Source organism: Cupressus sempervirens, chromosome 1 (genome assembly GCF_028749045.1).
Source record: "Cupressus sempervirens isolate cs-2001-9-10 chromosome 1, ASM2874904v1, whole genome shotgun sequence".
In the NCBI taxonomy this organism is placed as follows: Eukaryota; Viridiplantae; Streptophyta; class Pinopsida; order Cupressales; family Cupressaceae; genus Cupressus; species Cupressus sempervirens.
In genome coordinates, this window is record NC_143118.1 from 86,375,875 (window position 1) to 86,403,860 (window position 27,986).

General features: G+C 35.5%; 1 protein-coding gene across 1 annotated transcript in view; it reads left to right on the forward strand.

Moving 5' to 3' along the window:
* Positions 1-22,209: 22,209 nt before the first annotated feature.
* The window catches only part of LOC149576357 (small nuclear ribonucleoprotein SmD3b-like), a 47,313-nt gene continuing 41,536 nt past the window's right edge, over positions 22,210-27,986 (forward strand). The window contains exon 1 of the mRNA XM_089816989.1: positions 22,210-22,411. Within this exon, the coding sequence (XP_089673115.1) occupies positions 22,253-22,411 (159 nt within the window). The 5' untranslated portion in view covers positions 22,210-22,252. The remainder of the gene's footprint in view (positions 22,412-27,986) is intronic.

Genomic DNA, 27,986 nt, shown 5'->3' on the forward strand with positions numbered 1-27,986 from the left:
GCATGGATCAGTTTAGACCAATCAATCTTTGTAACTCTTTTTTTAAAGTTATTTCTAAAGTGCTAACACTTAGAATTTTATCTTTTCTTCCTAATCTAATTTCCAAATAGCAGAATGGGTTTGTTCCTGGCAGCTAGATTTTGGATTCTATCATCTTGGTGCATGAGAATATTCACTCCCTTACTATGTCCAAGAGAGAGGGGTTCCTTCTTTAACTTGATTTATCTAAAGCTTATGATGGGGTGGATTGGGATTTTTTACAAAGAGGGCCGAAAGTTTTTGGTTTTAATCAGAGATTTTTCGAGTTGGTCCTTATGCTAGTTTCCTTTGCCACCTTCTCTATTCTTGTTAATGGTTCTCCAACTCCTTTTTTCTGGACTTCTCATGGTTTGAGGCAAGGGGATCCACTTTCGCCTATCCTCTTCATTCTCATGGCTGAATGCTTAGGTAGATTTGTGGAGAAAATAGTGTCTATGGGGAATTTTTTTGAGCTCAAACTTTTGGCTAAATACCTAACTTGTTCCCATTAGCAATTTGTTGATGATTCTATTGTGATGGGAGAAGCTTCTATTAGGAATGCAAGTGTTAGAGTTTTAGGCGACTCTACAACACCCCCAAGATCAAATGAAAGACCAAGATAACTTCCACAAGAGAATGGCAAGACAATTGCATGAAGATGCAATAATGTTATTATTGATAATGGACTTGATTGACATCCAATGGATTGATTTGAAATGTACATAATAGGCCTCCTTATATAGGAGAGGTAATAAGAGACAATGATAAGGAGAAGATAACTTATCACCCACATAAGGTGGAATCACATGTTCACCAAAGGTGGATCATCCTCCATTATCCAATGAAGTATGTGTGATGATGAGGATGATAATGTAATAAGTGCACTAAAGGTGGAATGAGATAACAACTATGACCACCCAGAGTGGAATTCTACCACACCACCCAGAGTGGAATTCTACCACACCATGTGTTTAATTGAGGTGCAAACTCCCAAGTGTCTTAGTCACAAACTACTATGCAATGCATTATCCTAAGTAAGCTTAAGTAAGTGTAATTAGTGAATATTTAATTACACCAACACCCCCCCTTAGGTGCAACATAGGGGAATGCACTTAAACTCACTATGCAAGATGGGTCTAGGCTACAAGGCCATTTTAGGTACCCTTGTACAATATGCAAAGCAATACATGAAATGTAATCTCTCATAAAGTGGAGAAAGAGAGAAAACCTCACGGGAAAAACCCTCCTCCAAAAAGAGAGATGAAAACAAGATGCATAGAGTACTTAAGACCCCCCAAGAATGACATGCATCATGTATATACAATGAATGATCTCCACATAGGAAGGAAATAAGGAGACATGATATCCCCCCCATAATGAAGAAGCTCCAATGTAGATGAAAAGTACCTGCAAGTAAAATATAATCCAATGCCTACAAGAAACATGTCTCCCCTTAGGAAGAGATAAATACATCAAATGATGAAGAAGCCACACCATGTAAAAAGTGAGGAAGGAGGAAGAAGGTCTCCATGTATGCATCTTTGAAGACTGAATAGGTGTCTCTGAGCTTAAAGATTTTGTCACACCATTAAGCTGACCTATGAGATGTGAAAAATCAAGAGAACATGAACAGTTGGGAAATCCAATCTCCAAAGAAGGTGAAGAAGTATCTTGAAGAGAAACCTCCTTAGATGTATTAACCAAATCTGCATTATGAGACTCATCTAAAAGAGCATCTAGGAATTCATCCCACACTGCAAGATCTGAAGCATAAAGATCATCCTACTGAATTGTAGTGCTCGTGTCTAAAGAAGCAGGAGGTGGAGGAGTAGGAAGTTCAACACTTGTTTTAAGAACAAAATGATTCAAATGTCCAATGTTCTCCTCACATGAATTATTCACTCTTGATAAAGGGTTAGGTACATCATGAATGTCATCATTATGATCAATAAAATGTGCAAAAGAATGCAAGTGTGATGTATGATCAACAACTGCCATAGCTATGCCATCTCTAGTCTCCATGTCCCTAACATAGACATAATTAGGACTGAACTCAACAATTTTACCTTGTGATGCATGAGTAATTTGGTAAATAGAAAGGATATTAGTGGTCAAGGATGGTACATAAAGAACATCATTAAATGTACCTTGTCCCATAGGAATAGAACCTTTCCCATAAACCTTCATGTATGTATTATTACCCATCAATATAGGTGGAGAATTACAAGGCTCAATAGAAGAAAACATATATGTAGAAGATGCCATATGATGTGATGCACCTGAATCAAGAAGCCATTTACCTTGCTCAAGATGTGTGCAAGCGATGAGTGCTTGTCCTTTGCCTCTAGATGATGATGTAGATGTAGCAACTGCTTGATATTGAGAAGAAGGAGAAGACACTAATGAGAGCAACTGGATATTATTCTTTTGAAGAATGTTAGTAAGCTCATCAATCTTCTTATGGAAACATTTATGCTCGTCATGTCTTAACTTTTTGCAACAAGCACATTTATCTCTCTTTCTTCTAGATGTTTCCTCTCTTGAAGAGGACTTGGATTCAATATTATGTTGTGAAGGAGAGTCATCACCTTTTTCATGTTGCTTAGGATCCTTGTTTTGTTTGTTTCCCTTTCCTTTGGGAGCCTTTGGAGAAGAGTCATTTGCAACCAATGCTTGATGCTTTAAAGGCTTCAATTGACCCATGTGTGCTAACTTTGCTTGTTCCCTTGTGAGCTGAGCTACAAATTCATCAAGAGAAGGCATTTTGTATGCACTACCAAGAGCATCCATAGTAGCATAGAATGTGGAAACAAAGATTGAATATTTAGGACCTAGCTTGAAAAGAATAGATAATATCAATTGCTCGTCATCTTTAGTAATGCCACAATTAGAAAGCTCCAATCTAATGGAATTGAAATTAGAGAAAAAGTCTTGAATATTGTCAAAATCACATGGACTTAGACCTATAAGCTTATTCTCCAATTTGAATTTTCTTATTCTATCAAGTTTACCAAAGATTCCTTCCAATTTTGTCCAGGCATCATGAGGATGTGTGTAGGATGCAATATGATATAGCAAATCATTAGAGATGGTAGATCTAAGAGAGCCAAGTGTTTTATCCCTTCTATCAAACCATTTCCTTCTTTTTGCAACACCTATGGTTGGTTCTAGATCTTGTCCAAGAATCCTTCAAAGCAATCCAATACTCATTAACTAATTAGAAACAACTTGTTTCCATTCATGATAGTTATATGGAGTGAGCAATGAAAATTTTGAAAAATCCATAATGAATCAAAGAATGACTAAAATCAACTAATAACTCCTTCAAATTATTGATTCAATTAAGAAAATTGTAATCCAAGTATTCACCAAGTGCAAATATAGCCAAAAAAGACCTATTTTTGAAAGTGATATGCCCACTCCAAATCATTGAAATCTAATTACATATCTTGAAAGTAGAGGAAAAATCATGCACTATCAAAAAAAATTGCACCTAAAAATGTTATTGGATGTGCCCAAATAGAGCCTTGAAAGTTGTAGAAAATGGGATTTGTGATTTTCAAAAAAAATCAGAGACAAAGATCTAAAATCACCTACACCACTGTGTAGATTGTGAAATTCTACCCCAAAATAAAAAAAACTTTCTCGGAAAAAGGAGTCTATATGAGGAAGATATCGTTGTTTGAAAATTGCCTCTAAATTTATTTTTTCTGAATTGCCACCGCTGCACCTTAAAAAATCAAATGGCTATAGATTTGGCCTCATATGTCTGATTTGGATGAAACAAAATTCGATTTAGGGGTTTTTGGACCTCCTCTATATGACGCCAACCTTTGATTTGCACCAACAAGCTCCAATTTTTACATATAATAGAAGGTCACAAAATAGTACTCCCAAAATCTCCTCCAAATTGTCAAATGTTGCACCAACAATGAGTCAAGCCAAAATTGCACTTCTTAAGAAGAATTCTTCACACCATGAGAGCTCTGATACCATGTTAGAGTTTTAGGTGACTCTACAACACCGCTAAGATCAAATGAAAGACCAAGATAACTTCCACAATAGAATGGCAAGACAATTGCATGAAGATGCAATAATGCTATTATTGATAATGGACTTGATTGACATGCAATGGATTGATTTGAAATATACATAATAGGCCTCCTTATATATGAGAGGCGATAAGAGACAATGATAAGGAGAAGATAAGCTATCACCCACACAAGGTGGAATCACATGCCCACCAAAGGTGGATTATCCTCCATTATGCAATGAAGTATGTGCAATGATGAGGATTATAATGTGATAAGTACACTAAAGGTGGAATGAGATAACAACTATGACCACCCAGAGTGGAATTCTCCTACACCATGTGTTTAATTAAGGTGCAAAATCCCAAGTGTCTTAGTCACAAACTACTATGCAATGAATTATCCTAAGTAAGCTTAAGTAAGTGTAATTAGTGAATATTTAATTACACCAACAACGAGGAACATCAAGAAAGCTCTTGAGCATTATGGGCATGCCTCTGGACAAATTATCAATTGGAACAAAAGTGTGATATATTTCATCAATGTTAATGATAATAGGTAGAATAAAATTAAAAGAATAATTGGTTGTGAGATTGGTACCTTACCGGTCTCTTACCTTGGTTCACCCCTTTGTCTTGACCCACCTAAGATTTTTTGGAGTTCACCGATTGATAAAATCCATTCTAAGTTAGCTGGTTGGAAAGGGTTCCTCCTTAGCCATGCTGGTAAGGTTATTGTCCTCAAATCCACCTTACAGAATGTTTTGTTGTATGCTTTGAGTGTTTTTAAGATCCCTAGAAAGTTTGCTTTGGCAATTGAGAAAATTTAGAAACTTTTCTTATGGACGGGTATGGAAAAGAAGAAAGTATTGGATTTGATTGCGTGGGAGAAAGTTTGCATGCCTTTCAATAAAGGAGCCCTTGGTCTTAGAAGTGTTGCTTCTGTGAATGATTCTTTTCTTACCAGGATTATATAGAGATGACATAAAGAGGAGGGAGAATGGAGAGACATTTGGAATGATAAATATAATAGGGAGAATCAAGATCTTAATCTCTTCCTTAGAAATGATACTTTACAAGGAGGTTCAATGATTTGGAAACATGCACAGAAAAATAAGCAGATTATCAATAAAGGTTCAGATGAAAGGTGGGAAATGGGAGGACTGTTATTTTTTGGGATGATATTTGGATTCTTGATCACTCCCTTAGTTCATATCAAAGATGGAATGACTTTATGGATCAGTGCAAGAATTTCTTTAGGGTTTTTGTTGAGGACTATTGGGAGAAGAATAATTGGATAACCTCAATAGAGTGGATAATAAACTTATTGATCTCAACAAGATTATGAATGTTGTCTTTTTAAGCCAAGAGGATGATGCTTTGATATGGAAATATAATCCTAATGGGTTATTTTATGTGTATTTGGTGTATGCTAATGCCTTTGAAGAGCATCAGGAGCCTTGTTGGGCCAAAGCTTGGTTTAAAGGTATGACACCCAAAGTTAACATATTTTTTTGGATTCTTTTGTAGGATAAAATTTTGACAGTAGACAATTTGTTGAAGAGAGGGTTTAACATTGTCAACATATGTTATCTTTGTAAGGAAGCTGACGAATCGGTTAACCATATGACTATTCATTGTTCTTGTACTAGAAGATTATGGGAAAAGGCCTGTGGCTTGTTGAATATTACCTGAATCTTCCCCCTTACCATTCAAGATTTTTTCAATGGTTGGAAGTCTCCCTCTACTAATACTTTGGTTATGAGGTTGTGGGATTTCATCCCTCTGTTCCTTTGTTGGGGCATTTGGAAAGAACGAAATGATAGGGTGTTTAGGGGTAAGGAAACTAATGCAGGCCAACTATTCTACAAGATTAAGAATATGGTGACTGAGAATATCAGATCTTGTGGAAAAGGGCACCATGGGAAGAATTAGTATTTAAAAATTAGAATTTGGATGGTCTTATTCTTGTTCAAAATGGTCCTAACCTTAGGGATTTGGCAAGATGAGATCGTCCTCCTAAAAATTGGTGTAAGATTAACTTTGATGGGGCTTTAAAGGGCAACCCAGGAACAACGAGTTGTGGTGTCATCATTAGGAATATGAATGGGGATAGATTGGGTGGGATGGCCATTCCTATTGGGATTCAAACTAATGATGTGGTGGAAGCAAGTGTGGCTCTCTATGGTCTTAGCTATGCTAAAAGTTTGAATTTGAATAAGATCTAGCTTAAGGGGGACTCCCTTAATATAATAAATTGCCTTAATAAAGTTACTAATCCTTCTTGGACTATTAATAATATTATAAGCAAGGCCATTGATCTTATCAATTCCTTTTAAAATTGTGTAGTCACTCACAACTATAGAGAAACTAATCAAGTTGTTGACTGGGCAACTAATGTGGCATGCAAGAGTGATGAAAAGCTAATTTGGAATCAAATTAATATTATTCCTATTGAGGGGCTTTTATTGATTGGGCATGAAAAAGTTAGAAGTAAACAAAAATGTTTCATTAATGATGAAAGTACCATTAACGATTAATAATGATATGGGCAGGATTGGGAAGCAGTGAGTTGTTATGAGAAGGACAGTGTATTGTCATTCATTGCCACATGGATTGTGGGTCTTTTTTCCCACTAAAATCCTTGGCTATGATTTCGACTCTGGTCTTTTATCGTAGTGGGTGTTTTTTAGAAGTGAGAGCCATTGTTTTAGTGTGAAGAAGATGGGAGGAAGGAGAAAGAGAATTGAACTGGTGATCTATAAAGAATGGAAGAAGAAGAGTGAGATTTGGGACATTCTGGAATAGGGTAATTTTACAAGATTTATGGAGAACCTGAAAGGTAGTAACCTTGCCATTACTTGACAATTCATCAAAACTTGGAAAGACAGGAGTATATTGGTGGGTAATCAGAGGATGGAGGTTTCTAAAGATATTATTGTCAAAGCAATGGGTCTTGACACTAAGGATATTAACTTCTACTAGGACAGGAAGCTTTCAGATTGGGCGGTTGATGAGTTTGTGAAAATGGCTAAGGAGCACAACAGGCTGGTGAAAATTGACAATTCATACTTTAGCCATGGCTCTGTTTCTTGTCCTTGGAGATTTGTTATGTTTGTGGTGATTGAGTATCTTAATTTAGATGGTCGCTTTACTAAGACATATGGACACCATTTTATGTTGGTTGACCATTTTACGCATAGGGTTAGGCTAAATTTACCCTTCTACCTCAGACAATCTTTGGGTAACACTATTTTAGCCATTCAAAATGATCCTGAGGGTGATCATGCTTCTCATGAGGGGTTAATGATTTTAGTTATGAACCTTTTGAAATCCAAAAAAGTAGAAAGGCCCTAGTAGAGCAAGAAATCTTTAGATTGTGGGATGGAGTGAACCAGAGGAGGAATTTGATGAGGATACAGAGGATGAAATTGCTGAGGTTAAAATGAAGAAGAGGAATAAATGTGATCTAGGGAGCTTGTCTAGGAAGAAAAGGAAGGATAAGGAGATTGATTCTGAACAAGACAATGATTCTAAAGAGGAGCAGGAAGAGGGTATTGAGAAGAAAGGAACATCAGGCAAGGTTTCGAGAAACAAGGGGAAGAATGTTGAAACAGATTTTGTCCCCTCTGATGATGAAATCCTAATTAAGAGGGTGGAGAGAAAAAGGAAAAAAGTGCTTGCTCAAGATGTGGATGTTGAGAAAGAACTTAAGGAGACGGAGTTGGATAGGAACAAATAGGGGGGACATGAGGACTATCTTGAGCATAATAGGGATGAGGATGACCAAGGTTTTCTGAAGGGAATCTTTGGTAACCTAGGGATAATGATGAAGGATATTAGCAATCTAAAATAGAAAATGCAGGACATCTCCAGGGATTTTGATCAGCTCAACAAGACAACAAGGGGGGAGAGAACATTGGGTCAACACATTGACAAACTTTTCGAGGTTATAGGTAATGCTAAAGAGGTAAAGAATTTGATGAAATGTGTGCCACCACTTGAAGCCAATAACATAAATTTAGATCGGCTGGGCAAAGACCTTATAAAAAGAATGGATGGTCTGGATACTAGAGTGGGTAACTTGGAGAAAACAATTAAGAAATTGGCCGATCAGAACTGCACTATCTTGAAGATCGTGGTTGACAACTTTAACACCCTGTTGAACAAGCTTGAACATGGTAAAGGCCAAGACTCTAAAGTTATGAAAGAGGATCAAGGTCCAAGCAAGCAAACAAGGGCTGATTCTAAGAAGAATGAGGGTGTGGAAGCAAAAAAGTTAGATGATATGAAAGCATCTGTTGAAAACATGAACTTATTGGCAAACCATGCAGTGGATCTTTTGAAGACTCTGCAGTTGTCTTGGGGTACTCTTTTTGCTTTTCTTTTGTTGTCTTTTCATGAATAGTTGTATTTTGGTCTCTTGTTTTTGGCTTGTCTAGTATGTTCCTTTTTAGCTATGAGGCATTCTATTTTTTGAGCTTCTCTACTCTTGTTTCTATGATACTTTGTACAAGGTTTCGAGTCCTTTAAAACGTATTTTTACATAATCAAAACCATATGAGTAATATAAATTGAAAACACAACAAGACACTCATATACAATAACACTAGATATGTTAACTAGGGAACCCCTTGATTAGAGGGAAAACCCCAGTGGGGATGGAACCCACAAGATGATGTACTAATATAAATATTCCTTGTTAGAGGATGGACCCTGTTAGGAGACTATGAATACATTTAGTACATATATCAGTCCCTGTTAGGAGACTTTGAATCCCTGTTAGGAGATTCCAACCATGTTAAGAGTTGTGCCAACCTTGTTAGGAGTTGTGGAAGATAGCTGGACCCATTACCCAAACAACTTCAAGGGCAAGACCAATGAACCCACTGTCCAAATGATCTTTGTATTATTCCTTGCAAAATAATATAATTGTACTATATTATTCCTTTCTCTTTCTTAGTCCTGTCAACTAGACCTCTACTCCTTCTAATCTTGTAACTAGATCACAAATCTCACATCCAATATTCCCTTGGATCGCTTACACACATTCAGTAAGCACTCTACTCCTTTTTGCACTTCACACTTCATAAAATAATGGATACTTCTACAATTAAGGAAAACACCTTTCCTTTATACCATATCTTCATAATAATTTCTTGAGTCAGCCTTGAGGCTTTCCTAATTAATTATAATAAGATAATTAATTAATTACAATTACAACAACATTGTCAACTCACAGTCTATGCAAAACTTCATACATGCAATACTAGGGCTTGCACACTCGCTGACATCATCAACTAACTATCCTCTGTCATTGCTTCACTGCACATCTTCTCATTACATCTTAGATGTAATATAGGAAACAAACATCAAGAATTGCTTTCCTAATACTCTGTCTTTGAACCACTCTCTATAAATCAGGTACATCTTTTGTACATCTTAGACTCAAATTCTACGTACTTGACCACGTCATTAGGACACTATGCCAAACATGTTTGTAACTAAGCATCACCAGACAATCAAGATATTATTTGTACCATCAAGATCTTTGTCTACTACTCAACTAGTCTTTACATAAACCATGCTATGTTGACATCAATGACAAACACGGTCATGGATGCAACATATCAATGCTCTCCAATGCTTAGGATACTCCCCCAATGTAGTATCATCAACATTCATGCTAACAACAACACCCACATCAGACCACTTGTCAACTATGAACTCCTCCATAAATTTGAAATACCAAACATTAACTCTCCATGACTCTTCCAATGAACTGTTAACTACCATAACCATTGCATGGATTGAACATAATAATTTATGGCGTTAGTTCCTTAACATTAGGACTTCCAAAGCGGGTTAAAAATAAAATTAAAAAAAACATGTTTGGACTCAAAGGTTGAGACACCTTTATCGTAACACCTAGTTGGGTTGAACTCTTTAATATAGTAAGCCTTTTTTCAATCGATGTTAGTAGCCCACATGACACTTTGAAACTTCTCTATGACAATCTTTTTATGTCCACATTTGTATTAGGCATTTATGTAGCTTATTTTATTTGCTCAACCACATTTTATTCTATGTCATCCAAGTTTTACTTTGAGATTGCTTATGATTAGGTATTTTCGATTTCTCTCTACCTAACTCCATCCACAGCTTGACATGTTGCCAACCCAAACTTCACAACCATATAAAAACCACCCGTGTGACTAGAAAATTGAAAAAGAGTCTTCTTAGTTTTTCAATCCCAAAGTTTAGTTGTTCAATAACTATTCTAGAATAAATATGTGGCTTTCTAGCTCCCTACATCCTTTTCACTCTACATGTTTCCCAACTGAGCTTATAATAAAACTCAATCCCAAGATACTTGTATTCTTTCATAGTTTCCAATGGGATACATTAAAAAAGGAATGTAACATCCACATATTTTCTCCTTAAAGAGAAAGTTGTAATTTTGATTTTGATAACGCTCACATACATCTCGACCTCTTGGAAAAAGTGCTCAGAGGGCCTTAAGACTCTAGATCCTTGAGTTATTTTTTATATTAAAATAAGATCATTAACATGAAAAAAGAAACATTACCACATACTTTAACAATTGAACATCTTCCCCATCGATTTTGTTTGACTAAGTTTCTAATGTATCAACGTATAATCCAAACAAGATTGGAGATTAATGACATCCTCTTATAACACTACTATTTGAATTGGTGATCACTAAAAGTGAATTGTAATTGTAATTGTGAAAAATATGAATTTTTTAATTTACATGCACATGGATGTATACTCCCCCACATGCCCCCTAATGCCCACTTATTTGAATAACCTATTGACATTAAGTCAAGTTTGTTATTAGTGACAACACTTATTCAAATTTTGTATGGTTACTGAGCTCATTGGACAGTCTACAGTGTTTTCCATGTAATTTAGTGGTTACCAAGCTTCACAGTTCCTACTGAGCATTCTAGTGGTTACCAAGTGAATCCAGGCAGTGTGAAGTCCAACAGTTCTTACCGAGCAATTTAGTGGTTACCAAGCTTCATAGTTTCTACCGAGCCATCAATTCATGTGAAGCGAAGTTAATGTTAACCAAGAAAATGAGATGATTAATGTTTACCGAGTTCAGGTATGGTAAACGTGGAATTCAGTTTCTACCAAGTTACACAATAACTACTGAGTTGCTAGTGTAGACCGAGTTTGAGAGTACTCTGAGATGATTAGTATGGACTAAGCTTCTAGTTCCACTGAATGCATGATGATGCTAAGTAATGACAATGGACATCATGTATCAAAACTTCACCAAGTCAGTCTTCAGAACCCGAGTGTCTCCATCTGAGCTGACTTTGTAATATTAGTGTCAACTTGTATATTGGCTGACTTTGTAATTTTGTAAATTGGATTGATATGGATATATGTATGTATGTATGTATGTATGTAATGTATTGTATCATATCCATATAGATATAGATGTATGCATGAATAAAAAGAAAGAGTGAAAACTATGTAAGAAGCATGCAAATGTGAATTAGTAGCAAAGTGTATTGTAAGGCCATATCAACAAAGGAGCAACAAAGCCATATCTATCACACAAAGGTGATCTGTACTTCAAAGAATCTCTATCAACAAATTAGTTGTAAGTTAGAGATCTACTGTTTCATTCTAACAGGTAAACTAGTTCAAAATCCTTTAACAAGGTAGACTTAATAGTCTTTTGTCAAATCTCTTTATCGAGTGCACACTTCATTGTATGTTTTCAAATCCTTTAACAAGGTGGACCTAGTAGTCCTAATTGCTCCTAACAGGGCAGATCATCAGAAATAATCATTGTAAGCCTTAACTGGCCAACTTTATGTTGCAGTATTGAAGTTTTGTGAGTATCATCCCCACCCCAATTTTACTTTCTATTTGGAAGGTTTTTGGGTCACCAAATTATTATGTTCATGTGTCATAAATGTTTATGTTTTCAGCTTCTCATGCATGCAGTTAGATTTGATTTGATGAATTAAATGATTATTGGATTATTACAATTAAGATATGAATTTGATAAAGTTTTAAGGTTATTGATTCACCTTTCCCCTCTCAGTAACCTAGCATAATCTTGAATATTTCCAACAATTGGTATCAGAGCAATCTGGTTCTCAAGATAAAGCTTGACAACTTGAGCAAAGATTAAGGACAATGGAGATATCCAGACTTTATAAAGCAATTGACAATGAAAAACTAGATCTAGAAATGGCCATTGCACAACTCAAGAAAGCTAAAGAGCAACTCTCAATCCTTGAAAAGAAGGAAGGAACTTGCAAATCAAATGAATGATCACCAGTATATTAAAGAAAATATTGAAGATATTTTTCCTTTAAGCAATTCAAATGAAGCAAATGATGCAATCAAAGAACTCTTAGAGAAAAACGGTTCCTTGCAAGAAGAAATCAAAAAGCTCAAAAGAGCACAGGAAATTCAGTCAGTAAGGCTATGTGAAATCTTGGAGCAAAGGAACAAAATGAAAGAAGAATTGGATGAAAGAAACAATGAGATCCAAAACCAATCCTTTCAGCATGAAGATCTTGTACATCAAATCTCTAATGCAAATGAAGAGATCGTGAGTCAAAGATAGATCAATGAAAGATTAAGGAATGATCTAAATTTAGAAAGACAAATTAATGAAAGAATAAGAAGTGAGCTAAGATCTAAAAAGAAAATTAATGAAAGATTGGAAAATGACCTAAACACTGAAAAGAAAGTCAATGAGAGAATGATGAAATCCCAAATAGACATGAATCAATTGAATCAACTAAATGAGCAGAATATCTATAGACAAAAGGGTAAAGCAGGAATTGGATACAAAGAAGAAGGTGAAATCTCCAAACAAGGTACTCAAAGGAATCAAAGACCTACTTGCAATCACTGTGGTAAGATAGGTCATACATCAAACGAATGTTGGAGTAATGGAAAAGAAAAATTCAATGGTAAATGTTACAATTTCAATCAACATGGTCACGAGGCTAATGAATGTAAAGAGAAACCAAAATTTGAAGGCAAATGTCACAAGTGTAAGAAACAAGGTCACAAGGTATCAAATTGCAGAACCAAGTCATTCAATCCAACACAGCAAATTGTTAAGGCAATATTTGGTTAGGACTCTAACACCTGATGCAGATGTCATTACTGTGGAGAGTATGGACACATTGGCATGAACTATGTTAAACATCACGCAAGGAAGAGAGATACCACCATAAGATGTTTCACTTGTATAGAACTTGGTCATCTAGCCAAGAATTGCATGACAGATAGATTTGAAGATGAAAAGAAAGTAAAAGCACATAACATCAGAAAGAAAATGAGGCAGCAATGGATTCCTAAATCCATCGAGGAAGCTAGTCCAAGCAATGATGGTCATGTCACTCAAGAAGTGGGTGACTCCACCATTTCCAACTAAGCTCTTAAGTACGAACTGGAACTGTGTTATCATGAGCACATCTAAACAGTTCCAAAATTAAAAGGAAGTAAAGATCCAAATCAATATTTAAGATACAATGGGATTATAGAAAATTATTATCACCGAGTAAGGTTGGGTCATGGACTCTACCGAGCAGGGTCGAGAGTAACTAGTCACACATGTTGGCTACCGAGTTATGAAGTATTCACCGAGCGATCTGTATAGATAGTGGATGACAACTTGTCACGCATAATGATGTCATCACAAATAACTTCGTACCAAGAATTAATGGAAAAATGTTATCAAAAGGCAAGAAGTTGAATTCATGTTTCACCAAAAACTTTAAGTGTTGTTGTGATTAAGCAAATTGCAGAGTGATCAAGTGATTTCAAGCGAAATTTGTAGTAAAATTCTTTGAAGCTTTTCATAACCTACCAATTAATCATGGCATCATCAAACAACAGTAGCAAGGCAAAGAAAGGGTTAGAAATGTTGGTCCAATGAGTCGAATGGAAACCACCAGATTTCAAACTTGTACTAGCAATTGCGAAAAACCTCGATCCAAATAGAGCACAATCACAAATCCCTCCTAAGGTACTTCTCATTAACAATATCCGAACTCATTTTAAGTGTGCAATTCAAGAAATTGGAACCCTAGAGCTGGATGATACCCTAGGAAAATTATGTGTGAATGGTGTACTTAAACCCGAACATAAGCACTTGGAAGATAAGGGTTTAACCCACATTCCCCACGTACCCCAAAGTTTCCAAATCAAATAGGTCAGATACATCCTAAGCCGAGTTCACAGCAGTCAGTTATGGCTTGAGCAACCAGTTTTGATCACTAAGAAGATGATTCATCGTATCACTGGTCTTCCCATGCTCTCCAAAGCCAAAGTTACTAAAACCCTAGGTCGGGTGGAGTTAGAGAAGAAAACCCTAGCCGAGTGGGATGGCAAAGGCATGAAGATTAGCAATGTAATAGATGCAGAACTGAAATTTGGCATACATATGATAGCACACAAGATCTATAGTTCTAGTTGTCTAAATAGTGTGTCGTGTGAAGTAGTAGACTTGGCATTCAAAGTTGTGAAGAACAATCTATCATATGATCTTGCAGACTTCTTGTTGAGATAGTTCAACAAAAACACGGAAAGTATAAGGACATCCAATAACAATCCTTGTAAATTCAGTTCATTGTTGATATGTCTATTTTTTATGTTCAAAAGTTTTTCCCTTCTAAAGGTACAGTAGTATGGAGAAAGGATGTGCCATTTTTATATCATATTAATGAGTATATTGCAGAAATGGGTGAGAACTTTGTCAGCATAATGGATAATTACTTTGATTTTTTCAAGAGAAAATTAATAATAGATTCAGGATTCCTAAGAAATTGGTTGAAGACTACAAAGATGATGTTTGTTTCATGGTAGACAGTGACAAAGTCTACATTAAGGCAATCATTCCAAGAGTTGTATGGGTAAAACCTCTTCCCTGTGAGGTGAACATTAATTAAGAAAAAGACATAATTGAAGCCTTGATAAATGAACCTATTGATCTAAAGGCACCACGCTTTGGAACATATGATGAGGCCAAGGCAAGAATAGAGCTTGAAATCAAGCTTCCACAGGCGGTTAACAAAGGAAAGAGGAGAATAGTAAAACTCAAAACCAACACACCTCTTTTGTTGACCGAAGGTAAAGGAGAAGATGATGATGATGAAGTAGAGGATGAAGACGAGTCAAAAAAGGAAGAAGAGCCAGTAAAGAAGAAAGGCAAGGTGATCATCACCAAGCCACCTAAGCCATCCATTGTAGTGTTTACCAGAAGATCCAGAAAGAAAGGTAGTGAAGTTGTGTTTAGTAGGCCTCCTCTCACCTTCTAGAAAAGATTGAAACAAATGGAAGAAGGTGCAAGCATAACCAACTTCAAATCGTTAAAGTATGAGACCAAGATAGAGGTTGAGAAGAAGCAGATTGAGGAATTGGTGCTAATCAAGATGGGTAAATGGAAGTATTCCCTTGATCAGATAGCCTCTCAAATTTATAATGATCTATTAAAGAGATTAAAGCCAAGATGGGAGATCTATGAACAAACCCTGAGGTAGTTGTTACCGAACATCACCAATGCTGAGGTAAAAGAGTCTATGAGGAAAAATGAAGACAAGATGACTCTTAGATTTCATACTTGTTTAATTTTGTTGAAAGATTTAGAGCATGTAATCAAGAATTCTATAGATATGTGGAAGAACATTTATCACTTTCATAAACAAAGTGACTCTCCAGTAGAAGTCAAGGATGATGATAGTGATGATGAGAAAGAAGGAACAAACTTTGAGACAATACAATTTGACAATGAAGAAGTTGAAGAAGATAAAGAGGAAGAAGCTATCGAGGAAGCCAAAGAAGATGATGAGGAAACTGATCCTATGGAGATAGTAGCAGCAATCATTGCCTCACTTCCTCACTCTCCAAGTAAATCAGTAGCTACATCAAGTTCGGAGTCAGCTTCAACAAGTTTGATTGTGACCACAATAGATACATCAAACGTCCAATCACTCTTCGCTCCCTCGCAGCTCGGTGTATCACTAATAGAAGTGTCTACCACTTCATCTACTGAGTTGCAGCCTCCCTCTTCTTCAATTCCAGAGTCAATATTATCAGTAATGAGTACAACATGTTCTACAATTTTATGTTCTTTAGCAGTAAGTACAATTTTGGATTCTACAGCTTTGGATACTTCTATAAGTATATCAATTTTGGATTTAGTAAGCATTCCAGTTAGTATTCCATCAGTTGGTACTATCTCAATTTTTATTGCTAGTCCTGCTATCTCTACTATTGTTTCCATTCCAGATTCTAAGGCAGTATGTATAAAGGCAATTGAACCCAAGGCTCAACCATGTATAAGACTTTTGAGTGGAAAGGAGATAGAGTAGGATATTAATCTAGATGAGAAGATTGAGATTCCAAAGTGGGATTTTGATAATGCCACTGTAGATCAGATGCAAATAGCTAGTCAATTCCTCCATAAGAAAGTGAGACAAAAGAAATTGAGAGAGGAAAGTGATCTGATTAGGGTCTAGGACTATTACAGAGGAATGCTTAACATTATTTCATAAAGTAAAATTTCAAAGCGTTAATTAGCAAATTAACACAACTTAAATGCTGAAATGAACAAAGCATAAAAAAGTAATGACTGAAAGAAAGAGAGTAGAGAGACATAAGACAAAACACGATTGATAACGGAGTTCATTCGCGGGTCGGACTACATCTTCGGGTCCTGCTCCAATAGAGGGACCGATCTGATTTGCTCCAAAATCAATTACAAGTGTTCAAGATCTTCCCTTCAAGCACAATTGCATCATTACTCTCCAATGTGCAGGATTAATCATCAAGTCTCCAAGATCATAATCTCCTTCTCATCACCTGGATGCCTTTCCAAAGCCTATTACCCCCATTTTATACATCAAATTTAGCCAAAAATGGGCTAAAACAATTAACCAACATAATCCCCCATTTTGGTTACATATTTCGAATTTACCCCTTTTACCAATATTTTTTTATGATCTCACACCAAAATTAAGGGTTTGTTTTCAACAAATACCCTTATTTAGATAAGATTGGGCAGATTTGTTATGGATAGATAACAACTCTTCCCTTAATATTCTATAGACCATAAATAGCCCATTGGTTGGCCTTAATTTTAGGAGGCCAATGGTTAGGAGTTCAACTCCCATTATCTCATTCCTTTAATTCGAATTCAATAGCTATTTTAATTCGAATTTGAATGTTTTCCCTCTCTTTATGATTTCGTGATGTCATGCTAATGTCATCAAAATCCATACTTTTGCTTGAATTTGAAACCATCATAACTTTTATATCCGATATCTGTTCTTGATGAAATAAAGGCCATCAGAAAGCTTTTGATGAACTCTTCCATTTGAAATCCATTGTCAGATACTTTTGAGATGATTATTTTTTTCACCCTTTTATGGCCTATGGTCCTAGTTTGACCAATCATACTTTTTGCACCTGAACTCCAAGTTTGCTCGTTCAAGTTATGTTGGACTCAAAATTGTGAACACTTTGTAATGATGTTGACACTTGGAGCATTGGGACATTTTACTTTTCAGTAATTTTTTATCCCCTGGATTAGAAAGAGATAGAGGATATAAAATCATAGAAAGTGCTAAGAATATTTTGATTGAGGTAATAGGTGTTGAAGTTGATACTTCTCAACACATTTTATTTCAATTAGAAGAAGCAGTCCAAAAGTTTAATGAGGACTCTAGTGGTCAAGAAAAATTGATTGAGAAAATAGAGAAGAAATTTGATAACAAAGTGCTTGAGCACATTGCTCAGCAAATTGCTATTCAACAAGTGGATCTTTCCTCAATTTTGACCAATCTTGAAAACTCTTGCACAAATGTAACATCACTCTTTGGAAAATTATGCAATGTTATCGAGTTCACAAAGGAAATAAAGAGAAAATTGAATAAGATTGATGATGATCTGAAGGCTAGTGCACAACAGTTGCAACTTGACCCTAGTTTAAGCTCTGCACATCATATGAAAATCAAATTCTTGTCAAATATGTAGGCAAAATTGTTGAGAGAAGAAGCAAGGATCCAGTCTTCACTGATAGATATTCAGAATATGATCATTCCCATCATGGACACAATGCATAAGCACATTGTTTGCTCAAAAACATTGATCCATGACAACAACTTCTCAATTGCAGATCACATGATAGAACTCTCTGCAAAAGTTTAGATTGCTCTACAGACATGCAAAGTTTTGCAAGGAAATTGGGATAAGACTTTAGCACTCATACTTAAGGTACATTCTGAGTTTCTTTCTTACATTGGTGTCTCTATGTAAATAAGTTTTGAATAAATCTTTGGCATTATTGTCAAAAAGGGGGAGAAATAGAGTATATATATGAGAGTTAGTATGTATGTATATATGGGAGAAACACTTAGTATGTATATCATATGGGGGAGAATCGTGCAAAGAAAAGGGAAGTATATACCTACAAAGACAAATTTTGAAAAAATCTCAAAACAGTATACCAGTACCGAGCCAATATCACACTGTATATAAGTTTTTGGTTGATAAGTGTTTTTGTCACTAATGCCAAAGGGGGAGATTGTTGACATTAAGTCAAGTTTTTTTATTAGTGACAACACTTATTCAGATTCTATATGGTTACTGAGCTCATTGGACAATCTACAGTGTTTACCATGTAATTAAGTGGTTACCAAGCTTCACAGTTCCTAGCGAGCATTCCAGTGGTTACCAAGTGAATTCAAGTAGTGTGAAGTCCAACAGTTCTTACCGAGCAATTCAGTGGTTACCAAGCTTCGTAGTTTCTACCAAGCCATCACTTCATGTGAAGTGAAGTTAGTGTTAATCGAGAAAATGAGATGATTAGTGTTTATCGAGTTTAGGTATGGTAAACGTGGAATTTAGTTTCTACCAAGTTACACAATATCTATCGAGTTGCCAGTGTAGACCGAGTTCGAGACTACTTTGAGATGATTGGTATGGATTGAGCTTCTACTTCTACTGAATGCATGATGATGCCGAGTAATGATAGTGGACACTGTGTATTAGAACTTCACCAAGTCAGTCTTCATAATCCGAGTGTCTCCATCTGAGCCGACTTTGTAATATTGGTGTTATCTTGTATATTGACCGGCTTTGTAATTTTGTAAATTGGATTGATATATATATATATATATATATATATATATATATATATATATATATATGTATGTATGTATGTATGTATGTATGTATGTATGTATGTATGTATGTATGTATGTATGTATGTATGTATGTATGTATGTATGTATGTATGTATGTATGTATGTATGTATGTATGTATGTATGTATGTAATGTATTGAATGCATTGTATCATATCCATATAGATATAGATGTATGCATGAATAAAAAGAAAGAGTGAATAATATGTAAGAAGCATGCGAATGTGAATCAGTAGCAAAGTGTATTGTAAGGCCATATCAACAAAGGAGCAGTAAAGCCATATCTATCACACAAAGGTGATCTGTACTTCAAAGAATCTCTATCAGCAAATTAGTTGTAAGTCAAAGATCTATTGTTTCAATATGATAGGTGAACTAGTTTAAAGTCCTCTAACAAGGTAGACTTAATAGTCTCTTGTCAAATCTCTTTACTGAGTCATACTTCATTATATGTTTGCAAATCCTCTAACAAGGTGGACCTAACAGTCCTAATTGCTCCTAACAGGGCAGATCATTAGAAATGATCATTGTAAGCCTTAACCAACCAACTTTACGCTACATAATTGAAGTTTTGTGGGTATCATCCCCACCCCAGTTTTACTTTCTATTTGAAAGGGTTTTGGGTCACCAAATTATTGTGTTCATGTGTCATGAATATTTATGTTTTTAGTTTCCCATTAATGTAGTTAGATTTGATTTGATGAATTAAATGATTATTGGATTATTACAATTAAGATCTGAATTTGATAAATTTTAAAGGTTACTGATTCACCCCTCCCCTCTTAGTAACCTAGCATAATCTTGAATATTTCCAACATAACCCCCAAGAGAAAAACTGCTCAAGTGGTTTTTTGTTTTTTCGTTCCAATATATTACATGATATATATCTCATTATGAACATAATTATTACCTACACCTCATGGAAGTGCCCCAATGATAATGGTTTTTTCTTCCCTTCTTGTTAAAGGGAGGCTAGATTAAGTTCTGATTTCCCTCCAAGAGCTATGGAGTATACCGTTACCATTAGCAACATATTTGAAAAAAAGAAGCTGTATTTAGACTAGCAATCACACATTAATGTGCAATAGGTATGTCATATAGATACGGAAGATCATTTAGGGTCCGTTTGGTTCTTGGAAGATGATAGGAATTGGCTTTTTCAAAATTCCTATTTGAATTTTTTTTGCATTTGTACAAAATTGGCAAAATGGAATTAGCATTCCAAACTTCCAATTTTGCCTCAAAACCAAGTTTTCCAACTTCCTACTAGCAAGTAGGAATTGAAAATCAAAACCTGGTTATGTTTTTTAAGGAGTGTAAAAACAATAGATTGGACTACTTTTTGAAATTTTCCTTCAACTCCAAGCTTACACGTAAAAATGTGTCTTCACATGCATCTTCCAACTGAAACAAACGGTTCAAGTAAAATCCCAAAAATCAAAATGAAGATTTGCAAAACCTTGATTTGGCTAAACCAAGGTTTGTAGAAATCTCAATTTTTTAAATTCCACAAACCTAATGGACCATTAAGTATTTCTTCCTTTACATGTCTCTCTCTCTCTCTCTCTCTCTCTCTCTCTCTCTCTCTCCCTAGATCTCTTTACATCTTTACCTCTTAATCTATATTCATCTTTATCTTTATCTTCTTCTCCCCATCCATATCTAGACACATCTCCATCCCTCTCTCTCTAACCTTCCACTCTTTCCATAAGCCCTCTCTATATTCCGAAATATCTCCATACTCTCTCTCTCTCTCTCTCTCTCTCTCTCTCTCTCTCTCTCTCACACACACACACACACACACACACACACACACACACGCGCGCGCGCGTGCGCGCGCGCACACACACTCACACACACACACACACACATCGATTCATATTCTTATGTAACAGACATGCATTTATTGTAAATGTCATTGCTACACCATAAAATATGAAGAATAGTAGTATCTTTGGTAAAATTTGCTTCTTTATCTCTTCTTTATCTCTACTAGAGAGGGCATCCTTACAACTATTTGTGATGTGTTGACTGGACTAAACACTCTACAAATATGTTTGACCTAAATTGCATAATAGCGAGTAGCCTCAATTCATAACTCAACTTCATCTATGTTGTGTGTATAATGTTGAAAGAAAGAGAGTGTGTATTTGTGAATACATGTAACATTTACGTTAACATGGATACATGAAATTTAAAATAACAAGAAATAAAAAATAAACATTTCAAAAATAGTGTCAAATTGTGGATATTTTTACAATAAAAGACACAAAACACAAGAAAATTATATTTAAAATTTAATGGGATAAAATTTTATAAATGTTTTTAGTAAAAAATTATATATTTGTATTTGTAAAGAATAACTTAATAATTATATTACATAATATTATTTTAAATTTTATTTTATGTGTACATATTCTTAAAATTATTAAAAATTACTATGTTAAAATAAATTAAATAAATGTATTTTAAAAATATATGACAGTTATTTTTTAAATTAGTATTCAAATAAAATTATATATATAATATATCAAAAATTTAGTCAATTGATGTATTTGGAAACTTTTTATTGATTCAAATATTTTATAGATTTATTAATATATTTATTTAACTATTATTTATCAAAAAAAACTTATCTAAAACAAATATATCTTCACAAAGAAACAAAGAAACATTTGACAAAAATAAAAAGAAATAATTTCGCAATATAAATAAATGAAAACAAAAAATAAATTGACAGTGGCGACGATCGAAGGTATCTGGATTAAGTCCCAAGACCTTGTAACACATGTATACCGTCCCTTTTAACATGTATTCGAGCGTCTCTGCTGAATAATCAATTATTATTGTCACAGGTGAGTCAGACTTATTCAGAAAAAGAAAAGAGGATCTTTCCGAGGATCGAAAGTTCGCAGCTTAAAGGTTTTTTCAACTGTAGAAGAGTACTTGTTTAGGGTTCATTCAGGGTTTGAGATTTTGTGAAGTGAAAATATGAGTAGAAGTCTGGGGATTCCGGTGAAGCTGCTGCACGAAGCGGCAGGTCATGTTGTCACGGTGGAGTTGAAGAGTGGGGAGCTTTACAGAGGCAACATGATTGAATGCGAAGATAACTGGAACTGCCAGCTCGAGGGCATTACTTACACTGCCAAGGTATGCACGCACATTCCTTTTTCCCTTTGGTTCCTTCCTACCCTTTTCCTTACATGGCTTTATTTTTGCCCATTTTACCTTTTCTTTTCTCAGCCCTTAAGTATGAGAATTCTGAGGGTTTTTTTCCAGACCTTTCAGAACTATATTTTCGAAAAATCATTCTGGTTGGGCGAAAGTAGAAATGTTTGCAATGCGGGTGGTTGTACAATGTAAGATTTGACCAGTAGTTTGAACCCCAGGCAATTAAAATTTTATGACTTCGTCCTCAAATGCCAGCACCCAAGGATTTGTACATTTTATCATGTAACATGTTTGATTGGGACTTGGACTCGGGTCTCTATTATGGAAGCTCCAGTGATTTCCACTTCAGCTTTTGCCATTGTCAACCAATGACAACAGCTTTGTTTTGCTTTAAATAATAATCGTCGGGTTACCGCACCCATCAAGGACATCAGCTATGCTCACACCATTGTTTCCGGAGCAACTAGTTGGCTCGACAGTTTCAGGTAATGAATGCATTAGAAAATTCAGTGAAACACGGGGACGCATCACCCCACACCCCAACTGAAACCCCCTAGTTTCTGATACGGGGATGCCCTGGAGACTTGGGGACGGGATGTGGCATCCCCCTCTGGCGCTCAACCTCCGCCAGAACATAGGGATGGCTGAATAAATAAATATAATTTTGGCTGGAAGGACATTTCCAGATTATTTGCACACATAATATGGGCAGTTTATAGGGTCTGTAGCTGCTATTGCATACATTATTTTTAGTTATGCTGACTGACCTAAATATGTACATTGGTGTTTCTACGTTTGCAATTCATGTGGTGCTACAACCATATTTTGGTTATAATATAAATCTTTCATCTATCGATGACAATTTTATTTAGTATTCTAACTTCTAATAATAATTATTAATTCAATTTGCAATGTATAGAACTTCAAGGTTCAAGTGTACTGTAGTCTGTATTTAGTATTTCAAGTACTGTATTTGGCATTTGCAAGTTTACTATTTTACTTCTTATACTATTATACATCTTTTTATAACTAGCATTTCAAGTACTTCATGTATAGTATGTAGTGGATACAAAACAAATTGAAGCCCTTTTTCCTCGTCTTGGAAACTCATCTCCTCATCCCCTAGGACCCATGTTACACTGGAACTCATTTAAAATTTCTTGTTGTACCATATCATGGTCTGATAGTGTACTTAGACAAGATGTCTTTGTGTATGATAGTCTCTGCTAGCGTTTCTAGTTTTGGAAAAGAGCATGACAGGATAGGCCACAAATATATGCTTGTACGAGAACTCCACAAAACAATGATGTGATCAGTTAAATGTTGGATGTACACATTTTGTGAAATCTGTGCCTTTTTTTGTGTTTAAAGTTTAGACCATAGCCACCACCTTGTATGGCATCAGGGACGGGGGCAGATGCATCATTTTGAAATAGGGTTGAGGAATATGGTTCACCATATTACATTACATTCAAATTGTGTAATTAGCAGATTTTGGCATGGCATGGGGTAACCCACACCATTTTCAAGAAAGATATGGGGTCAATGAATTCTGAAGACTTAGTTCACTGGCTTTGAAATGTTGAGTAAGCAACATCGTTGTACACTGTAGCTGCATTAAATTGGCTGATTCATGCATTTTCTCGTGAGTTTTTTTATAAAATAATTTTGCCATTTTTTTCATTTCTGTTACCCATATGTAAGTTATCTTACTGGTTTGTTGAAAACATCCCCTGAATCTAGGTCTGGTTTGTTCCCTGTCAGGGTCTGATGAGTGTGGTCTGGTCTGCTGTGATATGAACAGTGAGGCACAGGCAAAAACACAGAGAAATCCAGGCGTTTTTCATTAATTTTTTTTCTTTTGTCCAAATGCTTTTGTCTTGTAAGAAGGAATTGTCCAAATAAAAGATCCCAAACTTGTTTGGGACTGATGGTATATAAACAGAAACAACTGTCAACTTAACCACATTTCCACAACAACGGGCAACAGCAAGCTGGCATCTGAAAAATACAAACAGATTGAGTATATAGTATATACTTGCAAAATAAGCAGACAAACCATAGGCAAATCCATGGCTGCATACACAGAGAAGAGTGGATAAACTCTGCTTTGTACGCCTAATGACTCAAACTTAAGGACCTTCTAACTGGTGTTGTTTTAATTAATATTGCTGACACAGCTTTCATAATACAGCTGTCAAGAGATTTTATGGCTTGCCCATTTGCAATAGCTCTCATAGTATATTGGTATATATTACCTGCTGTATTTCTTTGTAAAAAGCAATTATTACTCATGTTAAATTATAAGAACAATGAATTTTTTACTATCGCCCATTAAGTGTCCACATACATATGGTGACAACTTTTATGTTGAAGTCCATTTGATCTTATAAAACTTTTATGGTTGTTTTTTGGTTTTGTTTATTATAATTTCATTTATATAGCTATCTAACCTAAATTATGATTCATGCAAAATTCTGCACATATATAATATTGCTTTTTACATATTTTTGCATTAATGTACCTAAAGAGCACCCAACCCCATTTTTTTTGTGCTAGCATCCTTGAACCTTGGACCTTGTATTTCCACAATCCTAAAACTTTTATTACCTTTAGCGCTAGGAGTATGCCATCAAGAAGGCAAAATGAGGTTTATATTCAAATGAGAATGGTTAAAGGATATTGATGAGAGTTGGTAGTCTCTCTTGCATTTCAATCAAAATTTAGGCGTGGAAGGGGGTGTTTTCAAAGGTGTCCTTAATAGGTTCTTACTTTATACAAAATATAACATGACAATCACAATATACCCAAATGAACATTTGATCCTAGATATTTGTCACATGGTCGAGACAAACTAGCTATGCAATGATCACATACCTTACAAATGCACAAATAGGTAACACCAATATTTCAATCTCTTAAGACTAAGTTGCCGATTCAGATGTGGATGGGGATGCCAGAATTAGGTGCGCAGATGTGTGATTTGTTTTCTGAATTTTGTATGCATTTTGATGCATGTATATATGCAATGCAAAGAAATGCCAAAAATATACAAAATTAAATCATTTTATCTTATTTCATTTGATACCAGAAATATACAAAATTAAAGAATTGCTATAAATATATAAAATTAGGAATAAAAATAATGTTAAAAAATGATATATTGCACATGTTTTTAATGTGCTTTTAAGCTGTTTTTTAGTCAAATTGAGTTGATTAGACATTTTTGACAAGAAGGGATGCGCATCCATGGGGCACCCGGATGCACCTTTGTGCCTGCACTCATCCGCCTCCGCCTCCGAGATAGGGTGCCACAAACTGGTAACCAAACTTTAAGATGATTTATTATTTCACATGTAATGGCAAATTGTCTAGATATTGATTCACTTCTGATTAATCAATTTAGGGTGCTTGAGATGTTTCTTGATTTGTAACACTGAATCATGGACAACATGCATATTATTCTCTATGCTTAATTTATTTACCTCAATTGATAGAATTTAATGAGGCTGGTACCCTAGAGACTATTCAAGAACAATTATAGAAGTATTGTTTGAAATCTTCAATAGTAAAAGCCTTTGGCCTCGAAGGATGTTGCAAGATTGAGCAGAATGAGTTGTTGGTTGAGTAGCTAAGATGCATTGTATTTGAATAACCTTCACCAATGTGGATTGGTACCTATTTCATTGGGCAACAAGTGCTGGCAGTGGGATAGGGTCCCTTGTTGGATTCACAAGATGTTTTAACAACCTCTTGTGTCTTCTATAATTCTAGTGTTTGTATTGGGCATTAACAAGTTAATTTTTCGGTGCAACGACAACCCTACTGGTTAACAAGTAGTATTAGAGCTTGGTCACATGTTCGAATCCTTGCAGAGTGCAGCGAGTAACGTTGGGGGGGATTGTTGGCAGTGGAGAAGTGCCCCTTGCTGGGTTCACGACATGGTTTAACAACCTCTTATGCCTTCTATAAGTGTAATTGTTGTATTGGGCATTAATAGGTCAATCTTTTGGTGCAATGACAACCTTAGCAGTTGTTGGCATGCCTTTGGCACCCAAGTTTATAGATTTTTAAAATTGAGCCCCATGGAAAAATTTCCCCACATTTTCCTGTACTTTATAATGGTTTTTGTTAATAGTTTTTCTGTGAAGTTATGCTTTGTGGAGGGGCAGAGTTGCAGAAAGTTATTAAACTTGAACCTCGAACCACGAAGTTCAAGGTTCAGAGTTCAAGTTTAAAACCAAAATTCAAAGATCTAGTGAAGTTCAGAAGTTTAAAATTCAGGTTCAAAGCGATTGAGGAACTAAACATTGATACCAGGCCTTACAAGGTGGATAGTTTAAAGTGAATAACAAACTTGGTGGGTCTGCAAGTCTGATTTGTGTCCATTCATCTTGCTATGGGAAATGAAAAACCCAAACCTTGAGCTGAGTCGTGCCCACGGGAAGATCCATGCCGTTTTGGAGGTAGTCAAATCAATGTACTCTGGCCTTCACAGTAAAGAAATAATTTTGTTAAATCATGTTGTTACTAAAGGATATTGTCACTATGCAAATACACAAAGCATTGCAATCACCCAATACCTCCCTTATATCAAAAGGCAGGAGGAAGAAATACGTGGAATGGTCATCAAGAGCCTCATCCAATTGCTCTGCCGGATTTGCCCATATGCTATGAAGTCCCTACAAAGTATTTATGAATTTGATCTATTTAGAATAGCTCACAACAATTGTAAATCAAATCTGGTAGGTTACATAACGAAACAGCTGGATAATTCAAAGGAAAATGTTTGGGGTATTGTTGATCTTGTCATTGGCCTGGGTGTCTCTGTTGCTGCAACCCAAAAGCATGTTAGCCCATGTATGGTAATTGAGATTACTAATATTCTTATTATTTGCATTCTCTCATTATGCTAAGGGCAACTCAAAATGGCGACCAAGGTGCAGGTATTTGCATGCATACTATATATAGCTTCTATGTAACATGTAAACATGAATTTTCTAAATGCAAAAAATGGGTCTCAATTTTTCACTCAACCATTGGATCTTCCTAAATTTTGGATATGTTTTTGGAAATCAAGTTTGCTAAATCCTCAATAGTCTGATTTATGAAATATGGTTGGGTTGAAACGTTATAGCCGGCTGTGTACATGTCTGTCTAAAGGGACCAGCAGATGCTCATTGAGTGACACTTGTCAGTTTTAAATGCATTCAATCTTTTAATATAACATTATAAAAAAGTGCAATCTTTAAGCATTTTAGTAAGTCATGTAACTGTTAGGAGGCTCTAATACTTCATTCTGCAGAAGTAATACGGGAGAGAAAAGTGGATAAAAGTGAAAAATAAGACAATTTTGAAGAATCAGTTATTCTGAAACTGATAGGCCACAAAGGAGACATTATTTATGGGAAAGCTTTCCACAAAGGAGAGGTTCTTCTTTTCCAACGGTTAGTTGGCTACAGAGGAGGGAGAAGTATTTTGTGCTGGTGAATTGTAACAGAGAAAAGAGCAGGGAAAATATTTTGATTTTGCAAGCTTGTTTATGTTCAGAGAC